Raw genomic sequence first — 13,442 nt, 5'->3', positions numbered from 1 at the left:
TCTCTAGAAGGCTCTGTTATAGAGAACCTAATTACTTTTTATCTAAAATACCCCTAAATCGGCAAAATCTTGACTTGAATCTATCTTTAAATGATGAAACAGTTTTAAAACTTTCACATGTCGAAAGTAGACATGAGGGAAATTATGGAATAACGGGAGCAATTTTAACAACTTTAACGGTCGATTCACAACATTGAATTAATTGAATGTAGTTTAAAGCTGCTGATACAGAATGGGGATTTGAGTATTGTTTTTAACTGTTAACTTGATACTGAAATAGTCGTTTATTTAAGCCTTTTTTTTTTTTTTTTTTTTTTTTTTTACAGTTTTGTAACTGATGTACAAAACATTAAAAGCAGCTAATAGCGGGGGGGGGGGGGGGGGGGGGGTCATCAGTAATTGATTTATAATCGAATCGTAGCCTCTGAATCATAATCGTAATCGAATCGTTAGGTGCCCAAAGATTCCCACCTCTAGTCAGCGCGGTCTTCGGGACAATGAGGAACGGACCGAGAGTAAATACCATGTGCAGCTAATGCCGCTAGGTAAAAAAAACAAAAAAAAAACAATAATACCTGACTGCTGCAGTCAGCCGCTACAAACAGCGCCCAGTTGGTAGTTGCTACAAACATACGGCAACATACGGCTATGGTAGATATCACATATATCTAGACTAGATGTGAAATGACAGACTTTCCCGCGCTAGTAAACAGGCTCCATCTTAAAGGAGTAGACTTCTCTAGAAGGCTCTGTTATAGAGAACCTAATTACTTTTTATCTAAAATACCCCTAAATCGGCAAAATCTTGACTTGAATCTATCTTTAAATGATGAAACAGTTTTAAAACTTTCACATGTCGAAAGTAGACATGAGGGAAATTATGGAATAACGGGCGCAATTTTAACAACTTTAACGGTTGATTCACAACATTAAATTAATTGAATGTAGTTTAAAGCTGCTGATACAGAATGGGGACTTGAGTATTTTATTTACTGCTTTTAACCGGTATCTAAACCTAAAATAGGAGTTTGATTTATTTAGCCTGAGAGGATTTTTGAAAAATTTTGGAACAAATATACAAAACATTTAAAGAAAAAAAAAATGGGGGCAGGGCGTCAATAATCGATTTATAATCGAATCGAAGTCTCTGAATCGTAATCGTTAGGTGCCCAAAGATTCCCACCTCTAATAAAATTTATATATTTTTGTTTTTTTGGCAATGCCATTGTATTTCTGGGATTTTTTTGCCACTTTTTAGCCATTAAAATGTTATTTAAAATACATATTTAAGAAAAAAAAATCATAAACATCCCCAGGTTCCATTCCTACGCTGGCGATGGAACCCGAATTTCAGCGCAATTTGGAATAAACCCTTTAGGTACCACAAAATACCGTATTGGCCCGAATATATGACGGGCCTGATTGTAAGACGACCCCCTCTTTTTAAAGACTCAAGTTTGAAAAAAGACTTTTTGAACACCAAATTAATTTTTATACAGAAAATAATTACAGTACATTTGAAACAAATAATTATAACAATCTATTTGAGAGAAAAAGCATGTTATTTTGCCTCATTCAAATCTTAATATCTGAACATTTAAATATGTAAACTAAGAAATGTCAATAAACCCATTTATTGTGATAAAACAACAAAATTGCAATAACTGCATTAACCATCAAAGTGAAGTCTAACTGTACCTGTAGTCTTGAAACAAATCTGAATAAGGAAAAACGTTGCAATAAAACAATGCAAACTGGTTAAACTTGAGCTGAGATTTGTCATGACAGAACATCGCTTCAGTGATATCTGGTGCCATCTAGCGTTGTAAATGGGTATAATGTCTAAACCGCGAATATAAAACGACCCCCACTTTTTCAGTCTTATTTCAATGCAAAAAACACCGTCTTATATTCGGGCCAATACGATAATCGCAATGTACATGTAAAAGCATACAAAATTTAAGATGCGTGAGTTTTAAGAGGTATGTGCACTGCACTGTTCACAGTACTTCATCTTCCATTTTTTCCGGGAGTGTTGCAGAGTATAAAATGTATATATTTTTGTTTCTTTTGGCAATTTCATTGCATTTCTGGATAATTATAATAATATAATAATATAACAGCGTCAGCCAAGCGGCACTTGTTTTGGCTGGTGCTGTTCACGGGTGCGTATGGGCCGGGGGGGCGAATTTCAAAAATCCGCAATGTTTATTCTTTCTTTTATGAATTCAAATTGTTCTAACAACGCAGCCGGGCTGGCAGTTAAATACGCTGCAAAAGGTGCCCTTTTTTCCCCCTCTGAGCACCTGGCCTCCAAATTGTCTGTGCACGCCACTGGTTATCGTCTTCGTTGACGACACTGGTGGGAATATGAAATTTATTTTTAGTATAAACAGGTCAAAGTGTAGGGGAAAAAAACAATTTGTGTATCTTGGGCATGTTTAGAAAGAAGTAATGAAAGTCACTTGTTTGAAATAATAATAATTGTGAGTATTTTGAATAGGATGTGTTCCAAGTTGCCTCACTTCATGAACACACGATTCTCTTGTGTGAGCGCACTGTTGCGGCTGTGGCTGATGACCGACTGATGTGATTAATGTTGTGGCTAATGACCCTGCGCGTGCCTCACAGACGGATGCAGCATCCAGACAAAACGCTTTCACCTTCAGGCAGCTGACATCTTTTTCTCTGGAGCAACAGTATGCAACCACCAAACTTCCCTGAAGAATCGACTGATTTTAAATTAGTCTGCCTTGTAGGTGATAAATGCCTTTTAGTACACGTTAAAGAAGTGACAGTAACACGAGAAGCCGCTCTTTAATTCGGCGTGCGTTTAAAAGAACATATCCAATGTACTTTTGTGAAAAATATTGCTGAAGTGTGCTAAAATCGAACGTGTTCTTGTATTGAAGCAGAATTTACCGAAGAGCTTCATGGAAACACCGCGTTTAGGTTAGGGCTGCAGCTATCGATTATTGAAGTAAGCGATTAATCAATCAATTAGTTCGTTTGAAAAATTGAGTCATCGGATTAGGAACATTTAATGTGTTACAGAAAGGCTTGCTGAGATTGCACTTTCAAAAGAGCATTAAAATTATGATTAAAATACAAACTAAAATTCACTAGTGTTCCTTCAAGTTCTGTACAACTGCTCTTTCATTTCACAAGAGCAATAAATTAATTGAAAAATGATTTAAAATACCTGCGCTTAGACTCACACTGTATTAAAATAAATAAATGAGGATTTAAGTACACTGAAAGAACAATTGGCTAACTTGAATAGCAAAAGTCCGCTAGCTTAAATGCTATTAAATGCTAACTTTAATTTATTTATTTTTTTGGTACAATGCTCTCAACAAATCGTTCAAACACATTTTCCCACAAAAAAACTGCTAAATATACCTATAAACTAAATTATGATTGTAGGGCTGCAGCTATCGATTATTTTAGTAGCCGATTAATCGATGAACTAGTTAGTTCGAATAATCAATCAGATAAGGGACACAAAAATTTTAAATTTAAATTTAGCTGAGCCTCAAACAGTATAAAAAAATAAATAATTGAGGATCTATTTTCAACAAAAGAACAATAATTGGCCAACTTACAAAGCAAAAGTTCGCTAGCTTAAATGCTATAAAATGTTTTTTCTTTTCTTTTTTTTTTTACAATGCTCTTAACAAATAGTTCAGACACATTCTCAAAATGGCCTATAAATTTCTATAAACTAAATTCTGAATGCAGTAATAAAAAAAAAAACATTAGCTCAAACAAAAACGGGGAGCAGCTGGATTCAGCCAATCAATAAACTAAATGCAAACAATTTCAAAACAAACCAATACAATGCCTCTTTAATTAAACGAATACTCGAAGCAGATAAATGTAATTCGAATCTTTTTTTCGAATCGAACACTCGAGTTAATCGATTAATCGTTGCAGCACTAAATGATTGCATAAAGAATCATTAGCTCAAATAGAAACTTATGTTGGGCTTAACAGGGAGTACCCCCAGATAGCAGACCGACGTTCAAAAAAAATGTTGGATCAACATTCCGCTGTCGATCTTATATCGTTGAATCAACGTCACTTTTGCACCCTCAATTAATGTTGTTTCAACGTTGAAATCCTTACAAAACCTAAACGTCGTTTCGATTATTAATAATATTGGAACAACGCTGAATCAATGTTATATTTTCGACCAAAACACCCGCTCATCCATAATTCAATGACTTTTCAATCATATTTTCCGGTCAATCATGAATCAACTATTTGTCAACATTAGTTCATCAACTATAAAACAATGTTAACCCAACCATCTCCTGACCTACCATAGAACAACGTTGTTTCAGAGTCACTTGACGTCAAGTAAGTTTTTGTTTGAGCTAATATTTTTTAATGCATTCATAATTTAATTTCTAGGTATATTTAGTCGTTTTTTTGTGGGAATATGTTTCTGAACCATTTGTTAAGAGCATTGTAAAAAAAAAAACACACAAAAAATTAGCATTTTATAGCATTTAAGCTAGCGGACTTTTTCTATGTAAGTTAGCCAATTGTTCTTTTGTTGTACTTAGATCCTCTTTTTTTTTATTTTTTTATTTTATACCGTTTGAGGCTCAGTTCAGGTATTTTAATTTTTCATGGTCCTTATCTGATTACTCGATTATTCGAACTAACGAGTCCATCGATTAATCGACTACTAAAATATTCGATAGCTGCAGCCCTACTCCAGAATATGAGTCACACCCCCAGCCAAATGATGAAAAAAAACTGACTTATAGTCCGAAAAATACAGTATGTCATATTGACTGTTGCCAATGGAGGACAGTGTATCAACCGAGATCAGTAAAACTAAAAGCAAACACTTTCAAAACAAACCATTACAACGCCACTCTTAATTAAACGAATCTTCGAAGCAGCAAAATTGGATTCGAAGCTATTTTTCTAATCGAATTACTCGAGTTAATCAATTAATCGTTGCAGCACTAGTCTATGTAAATTTAAACTATAATCAATGCCGAATGAAGCAGATGACTGGGAAGATCGGAATAAAATTATCATTTTAGTCGTAGTTGTCATATATGCAGCAGTGAGAGCGCAAACGTAAAATATGCGGATTTTCTAACGGAGTCTGGAGCGAAGAGTTAAAGCAGCGGAGGATGCAAAAAGGCCTCGGAACATCTGCGTCTTACCTTGGTCAGCTGGGCGATCTTCTTGCTCATCTTCAGGTGCAGGTCTTGGGTATATTCCATGGTCAGGCCGGACTGGAAAGAGGTGGAAGAGGACGTGGTGGATGTAGACGACGTTGACGAGGAGGATGAAGTGTATTTCCCCTGACCGGCAGGGCAGTAATACTGCTGCCAACCCGACCCGGTCGCCATCTTCACGATGATGCTTTATTTGCTTGATGGAGATGTGAGCTTCAATTATTCAAAATGTGAAAAATGATATGAATCGATCGGAATCCATGACGCAGCAATCTGTTGAGAACATGTCCCATTTTGCTTCATGGGGGGGGAAAGTGAGGTGCAGGATTTCAAGCTCCGGAGATGTTAGCGGCTCGCATCGTGAACGAGGCCGCCGTCAGCGCTCCGACGTGCGGCTACGGCCAGCTTCACCTGCCGCTGACGTGCAGCGGAAGTCGGGCTGCCGTCTGGCTGCTCCCCCCCTCCCCGGTCGGTCACCTTGGAGCCCAAATGAGGAGCCGTCGCGCCGGATTGGTCCTCTCCTCGGTGCTCCGCGGCTACATTGGAGGTGTGCTGGCGTGCGCGTGCGCGAGACGGGACGGGTCGGCGAGCGTGTCGATGGACGGACGGACTGAAAGACTGACCGACACGGACCCTCCAGCTAGCCTCAGCCCGCGCTCGGCTGCTGCTCTCCTGTTGCCATGGATCACCTCAACAGTCCACGATGCCTTCACGGAGGCTGCGAAAATTAGAGATGCGTTCACAGACCGACAATGAAGGAAACAGCCACATTAGGAAAAAAATATGTTTGGAGCAAAATGATATCGCTTATATTGGTGAGCAAGAATTAATGGAGGCTCAAAAGAGGACAAACATGTAAGCGCATGAAAAAGCTACATTCAAATGATTGCAAAATGCATTTTGATACTTTTAAAGATTTTTTTCCACAAAAAAAATATTTGCATTTAAAAAAGTTTATGAATTAGTTCTATTGAAATGGAAGTATTTTTAACAGACATTATTTGAACTTTATTTTTCAATTCATATTTGCTCAAACAAATAACATTATTATTTTTTTTAGTTTTTAAATAATTAAATTTTCACGTTTTTTTTTTTTTTGTAATTTAAGATGGTCAAATATATATATATATATTTTCCATTTGTTTATTTAAAAATAAATGGATAAACGTTTAAAATCATTTATTAACTTACTTTCTGCCAATAACGGCATTAGACGTCCAATCCGAGTCAATGTACAGATGTTCATTCACTGCTAGCCCTTCCACTTAAAATGGACAAACTAAAATAAATTTACAATAGAAGGATGAAAAGAGCCACATGATTGGTTAAGTTAGAAAAATGCATTTCGATGAATGTACTAGTATGTTTGGAGCAAAATGATATTGCTTATATTGGTGAGCAAGAATTAATGGAGGCTAAAAAGAGGAGAAACATGTAAGCGCATGAAAAAGCTACATTCAAATGATCTCCCCGCACCCCAAAAAATATTGACATTAAAAAGGTTGATGAATTATTTCTATTTAAATGAAAGTATTTTTAACTGACACATTTTGAACTTTATTTTTCGATTTATGTTTGCTCTAACAAATGAATTATTATTTTTTCAAATTTCAAATAATTATTATTATTATTTTTTTTTTTTGGTAGTTTAAGATGGTCAAAAATATATTATTTTCCATCTGTCAATTTAAATAAATTTGGATAAATGTTTAAAATCATTTATTGACCTACTTTCTGCCATAAGACATCCAATTCGTTTGAATGAACAGATGTTCATTCCCTGCCAGCCCTTCCAGTTAAAATGGATCGGACATCTGCTAGTGACAAACTAATATAAATTTACAATACAGTAGAAAGATGAAAAAAGCCACATGATTGGTTAAATTATAAAAATTCATTTCGATTAATGTATTTCCACCCTTAAATGTATTTTGTTTTCCATGTAAACTATTTGGCATGTGACTTTTTAATTCAATTTTTAAACAAATATTTCAAATTTTGTTGTGTTTTAAACAGGTGGGTAGAGTACCCCATGATTTTACTCAAGTAAGAGTAGCGTTACTTCAAAATAATATTACAGTAGTCATTAAAAAAAATGTACTCAAGTACAAGTAAAAATAATATCCAGTAAAAAGAATACTGAAGAAGTGGGTAACACTGTGAGTAACTGCTTTCGATGTTTGATTTTTCGTTTTTAAGCAATGGTATTTTCTCTCAGCACAAACTTGAACTGTTGTTATAACGATACTATACATTAACCCATTACATAACTACATTAAGCCAAAGATATACAATTTTTTTTTTTTTTAAAAAATCACAGAATTCCGGCGTGAGAAAAAAAAAAAAAAGGATAATATCGCCGGTTTTCCGTGGTCAGTCGGTGCCAAATAAAAACTGTGAGAGGTTTAAATCCGTGCTTTCGAGTCATGTTGAGGGCAGCACGCCATATCAAATACTTCATTTTTTACGGTGCTTTTAAAGCCGCCATGTGATTGAGCAGGCTGGCCTGATCATAGAACGGCAAGCTTGCGTCTGATTGGTATATTGTATTCATGTGATTATTGTTGCGACGTCTCATTGGTGAAATTGGTAGAGCTACTCTTGGCGCTGGGAAAAAAAAATCTAATATGTGGAATAAAGGGGAAAAATGTAAAACCTCTTGGGTAGCCCAAAGCAGCGGAGTAACAGTAGCGTTTTTTTCTTCACAAATCTACTCAAGCACAGTGGTATGAAAAAGTATCTGAACCTTTAGGAATTTCTCACATTTCTGCATAAAATCCCCATCAAATGTGATCTGTTCTTTGTCAAAATCACACAGATGAAAAAACTGTCTGCTTTAACTAAAACCAACCAAACATTTATAGGGTTTCATATTTTAATGAGTATATTATGCAAACAATGACAGAAGGGGGAAAAATAAGTGAACCATCACATTTAATATTTTGTGGGCCCCCCTTTGGCAGCAATAACAAACTAGACGCTTCCTGTAACTGCAGCTCAGTCTGGCACATCGATCAGGACTAATCTTGGCCCATTCTTCGCGACAAAACTGCTGTAGTTTAGTCAGATTCCTGGGATGTCTGGCATGAATCGCTGTCTTTAGGTCAGGCCACAGCATCTTAATGGGGTTCAAGTCTGGACTTTGACTTGGCCACTCCAGAACGTGTATTTTGTTCTTTTGAAACCATTCTGAAGTTGATTTACTTCTGTGTTCTGGATCATTGTCTTGTTGCAGCATCCATCCTCTTTTTAGCTTCAACTGACTGACAGACGGGCTCAGGTTTTCCTGCAAAACATCCTGATAAACTTTTGAATTCATTCTTCCATCAGGCATGAAAATCTCTCACCTTTCGGCGAAATTCGCCGTTTTGAAGTCAAAAAGGGCGACCTACGTGAATTGTGTAGATCCGAGGAGAAATTCTTTTTGGGAGGGGGGGGGGGGTCGGGAGGTTTTATTTAATTATTATTATTATCATCATGTGATTAACTTAGTACGTAAACTGAGCACTTAAGAACACAGTCAGCAAATCCTTCTAGATGCTTCGCTGACGAGAACCAATCATCGGCCCAAGCTGCGTTCCGTTATTCCAAACGCGCGCACTCCCTACACGTGTACATGGAGTGCTCGGAGAGCCTTCGGTTGCATTGCAAAGCTGCGAAAACAAAAAGCAGGCCTTATCCACATCGGGGCAGACCAGAGCGCAGCATACACACTTGCCTGTATTTGCCAGCAGATTGAATTTGGTGAGTAATGGTTTCAATCGTTTTCACGTTTTGCGATATAAAAAAGTTACTGCCATTCGTTGCAGCTTGCGTTGAACCCTGCCAGAGCTAGCCAAATCTCCCATGAAAAAAAAATAGCTCCCGTTAAATTGGCGTCAAGCTTGTGTATTTAGCGGTAATATAAACGAAGAAACACACTGTTGAGTCAAATTAAGCGGCATTCTCTCGGATGGAGGGGGCGCCTCACATCGCTCCCGTCGTCCGCCGGAGACGCGTTATTTTCGGCTTGGATTTGAGCTGACGGCCGGTGTCGGCACAACACCGGCCTGACGAGTGGTGGGAATGAGTCCTGCTTCTTAAAGCTTTTCAGAAATACAGGGATCCCTCGTTTTTCGCGGTTAATGGGGACCAGAACCCGCCGCAATAAGTGAAAACCAACGTTTTTCTTTTTACATATATTTTTTTTTTGTTTGAAGCAACTTATTTGATTGAATAAGAAAGACACAAATGTCCTAGCCAAAATGTGGCCCAAACGCAAAACATTACTTAAATGGAAAAATTTGTTTCAATCAAGAAAAATAGTTTTCAAATGCTTTTTTTGTCTCAAATTTATTATTGCAATCAAAAACATTTTTTTTTATTGAAGCTACTTTTTGGGATTAAAAGTATATACTGTATTTTGATTGAAGCAACTTTGTTTTTGATAGAAGTAACTTTGTTATTTGATTGAATAAGAAAGACACAAATGTCCTAGCCAAAATGTGGCCCAAACGCAAAACATTACTTAAATGGAAAAATTTGTTTCAATCAAGAAAAATAGTTTTCAAATGCTTTTTTTGTCTCAAATTTATTATTGCAATCAAAAACATTTTTTTTATTGAAGCTACTTTTTGGGATTAAAAGTATATACTGCATTTTGATTGAAGCAACTTTGTTTTTGATAGAAGTAACTTTGTTTTTTGATTGAATAATAAAAACACAAATCTAACTCCATTGTTATTGAGTGAGAAAGAAATTAAGAAGGCTTTAAAACTAAAAGCCACCGGGGAGTCTGTTTGTTTTTTTAAATATTTATATTTCATTACATAGACATGCGTCGTAGGGAAGGGAGATTGATTGTTCATGTGCCCCTTTTGATCTACGAGCCCCCACCCCTCCACCGGTCTCTGCATGGCCCTGCTGAAACACAGTGTGGGTCGACAGAGCTCAATATTTTGTTGGGGTGTACAATACAGTGTACTGGAATATATTTCCTCCACACCCTTCTCACCTTTTTAATCCCGGACCCATTTTCATGCCTGTTCCATTAATGATTGCAAGTTGTCCAGGCCTGGAGGTAGCATAACAGCCCCAAATCATGATGCTCCCTCTGCCATGCTTCACGGTGTTGATTTTGGTGAGCTGTTCCATTTTTCCTCCACACGACGTTGTGTGTTACTCCCAAACAATTCAACTTTGGTTTCATCAGTCCACAAAATATTTTGCGAAAACTTATGTGGAGTGTCCAAGTGCCTTTTTGCTAACATTAAACGAGCAATTTAAAAAAAAAAAAAATTTTTTTAAGACAGCAGCGTCTTCCTCTGTGGAGTCCTCCCATGAACACTATTCTTGGCCATAGTTTTACATATAGTTGATGTGTGCACTGTGATATTGACTGTGCCAGTAATTTCTGTAAGTCTTTAGCAGACACTCTAGGGCTCTTTTTTACCTGAGTATTCTGCATTGGACTCTTGGCGTTATCTTTGGTGGACAGTCACTCCTTGGGAGAGAAGCAACAGTGCCGAACTCTCTCCATATGTAGACAACTTCTCTGACTGTCGATTGATGAACATCCAGACTATTAGAGATGGTTTTGTATCATTTCCCAGCTTTATACAAATCAGCAATCCTTGATAGCAGGTCTTCCGACAGCTCTTTTGACCGAGCCATGGTGCACACCAGACAATGCTTCAAGACATTTCTTACCAGGTGTGTGTTTTATAGTGGGCAGGGCAGCTTTAAACCACTCATCAGTGATTGGGCACGCACTTGACTTAAAATGTTTTGCAAAAAATGGTTTCAATTGCACTTTAAGTCTCCCAGGGCAGAGGGTTCACTTACTTTTTTTCCTCCCTGTCTGTCATTGTTTGCATGCTATGTGCTAAATGTAAGAAATTCCAAAAGGTTCAGATACTTTTTCATACCACTGTAAAAGTAAAAAGTATGGCTCAGTAAAACTACTCCTAGAGGGACATTTTTCTCAAAACGTTACACTCAAGTAAATGTAACAGAGTACATGTAATGAGTTACTACCCACCTTTGGTGTTAAAGGACAAAAAAGTGGTCCATTATCTGCAAAACAGCTTAGTTTTCCATGTAAATGCAACGTTTGGTAATGCAAACAAAACAAGGTATATGCATATTTAGCATAATTTTCAATACTGATTCCAAAAAGTTCTACTGGTAAAGCAAAATACTTTCTGGCTCTAAATTAAATATTTGCTCAAGTCAGCGAGTGCGTGCGTTTGGCAGACAACAAAAGTTACGTAAGCATGTTAAAACACATCAGATGACAAAAGAAAGAAAGAAAAAAAAACACTCATGAGATTTGGGAAGCGACAACACGGAACACTCAAACTTTGAAAGGGGGGGACTGCAATTGTAGTTATTTTTTGACTGTTGACGCTTGGACGGCATTCATGTAAAACAAAAACTTAAAAAATAAAAGTTGCCATCTGCTTTGAGATTTCGAAGCCAACATGGAGACCATAAAGCAGCGAGGTTAGCAAGTAAGCTAGCACACGTGCGTGAAATGGAATACCTAACCCTCATTTGAAAGTCAAAACTCGAGTTTGCGACTTTAATCCATGTTTAAAACACCAATTTGCAACCTTGATCTAAAATAATCCATCATTTAATACTTTAAAAGCATTTAAAAACCAGAATGTACGTGTGTGAAACAATGAAGTTGCGGTCTGAAATCCTTTGGTGCCACCTGCTGGTGAAGGAATATCATTACACAATTTAATGACATTCAAAAAGTTATGAACAACAAAATTTGCAAAAATATATATGGGAAAAAATAATAACCACCAAGCAGCCCCTAATAAAACCTTTTTATTTTTTAATTGTCGACTATAGAAGTGTAACAAATATAGTTTCTTAAAAAGTCTTCAGCTCAATAATCTCTTTTAGAATCCACAAATAATATTGATAGAAATGTCCAGCGGTTTCTCGGCCGCTACCTGATATTTACAAGCAGAATAATCAAAATTATTTTTCTTTTCAAAAATGACAATCATAAAACATTTGTCCACAAATGAAAACATTGCATCAACACAAAAAAAAAGGAATGATTTTTATAAGATTGTTGCACACGTGCCAAATATTAAACATGAGAAAAGGAATGTCAAATGCGCATTTTCCTCATTCACCCAAAATTAAAATTCACCGGTAGACTTCATTTTTTGACGACATTCTCACGAGTGAACTTCTTAACGCCCGTTTTTCCTGTTAGAATCAAAACGTAATTCAATATTCATGAAAGTTTTTGTCATTGATTGGATCTGACACAATTTGTCATGTGTACAAAACAAAATATTGTTTTAAAAGCTCAACTTTGTCCTGATAAACCACAAATCATACCATAATCCAGTCAAATCAACCCTCATTTTTAACATCGAGGGGAAATTAATTTCTCAGTATTTTTCAAGTTTCACTTGTGGAACAATGAATTGAAAAAGTTTACAATTTTTTTTGTGCAACGCGTAAACGGTAACATTTTTTCCCCTATCGATCATAATAAATATTTCCCGAGGAATTACCGAAAGTCAACAACGTTTTGCCCTATAATTTTGATCGTCATACAATCATTTACATTATATCACTTATAAATAAAATAATCATGGGAAAAAAAAATCAAGTGGTTGAATGTCTTTTTTTCACACAACTTTTTGCAATATATTTCTGATTAATAATTTATATCCATAATTTTGCCACAAGCTATTTTTAGGAGTTTATAAGAATTTTGAAAGGAAGAAATAGTGGAAGATTAAAAAATTAAAATAAAGAAAAGTTCAAGAGAAGATAAAACAGGTGGAAGACAACAAAGTGAAAGAAGACGGGTTTTTTTTCTGGGTGATAATACAAAAAAAATATTAGAAAACCCCATTAAATTTACAGAAACGACACAAAAATAGACATTTAAAACAAAACCCAAAAAAAAAGAATTACAGTAAAATAAAAATAAACAAATCATTCAAAATGAATGCAAAAACTACTAAATTATCAAAACAGATGGAGGAAAAACAAAAGCCCCCCCCCCAAAAAAACAACAACAACCCAAAAACAAATGTAGCAAGACATTATGTCCCAAATAACAATTCTTAAAAAAAAAAAAAAAAAAAAAGGACATAATTATTAGACCTCCTTCCACAAATAGCAACAATAAACAAAAAAGTTAAAAAAAAAAAAAAAAAAAAAAAAAAAAAATACAACCAAACAACAAAACTACCCCCCCCTCAAAAAAAAAAAAAA

At 36.0% G+C, this 13,442-nt stretch overlaps 1 protein-coding gene across 2 annotated transcripts in view; it reads right to left on the bottom strand.

Annotated features, from left to right (window-relative positions):
• Positions 1 to 5,892, bottom strand: part of fam184ab (family with sequence similarity 184 member Ab) — a 97,058-nt gene extending 91,166 nt beyond the window's left edge. For both annotated transcript variants that reach the window (XM_057823024.1, XM_057823026.1), the window contains exon 1: positions 5,190 to 5,892. In XM_057823024.1, coding sequence (XP_057679007.1) covers positions 5,190 to 5,378 — 189 coding nt within the window. In that variant the 5' untranslated portion in view covers positions 5,379 to 5,892. The remainder of the gene's footprint in view (positions 1 to 5,189) is intronic.
• Between the last annotated feature and the right edge of the window lie 7,550 nt (positions 5,893 to 13,442).

Source organism: Corythoichthys intestinalis, chromosome 19 (genome assembly GCF_030265065.1).
Source record: "Corythoichthys intestinalis isolate RoL2023-P3 chromosome 19, ASM3026506v1, whole genome shotgun sequence".
NCBI lineage: Eukaryota > Metazoa > Chordata > Actinopteri > Syngnathiformes > Syngnathidae > Corythoichthys > Corythoichthys intestinalis.
This window is presented reverse-complemented; position numbering and strand designations above follow the sequence as displayed.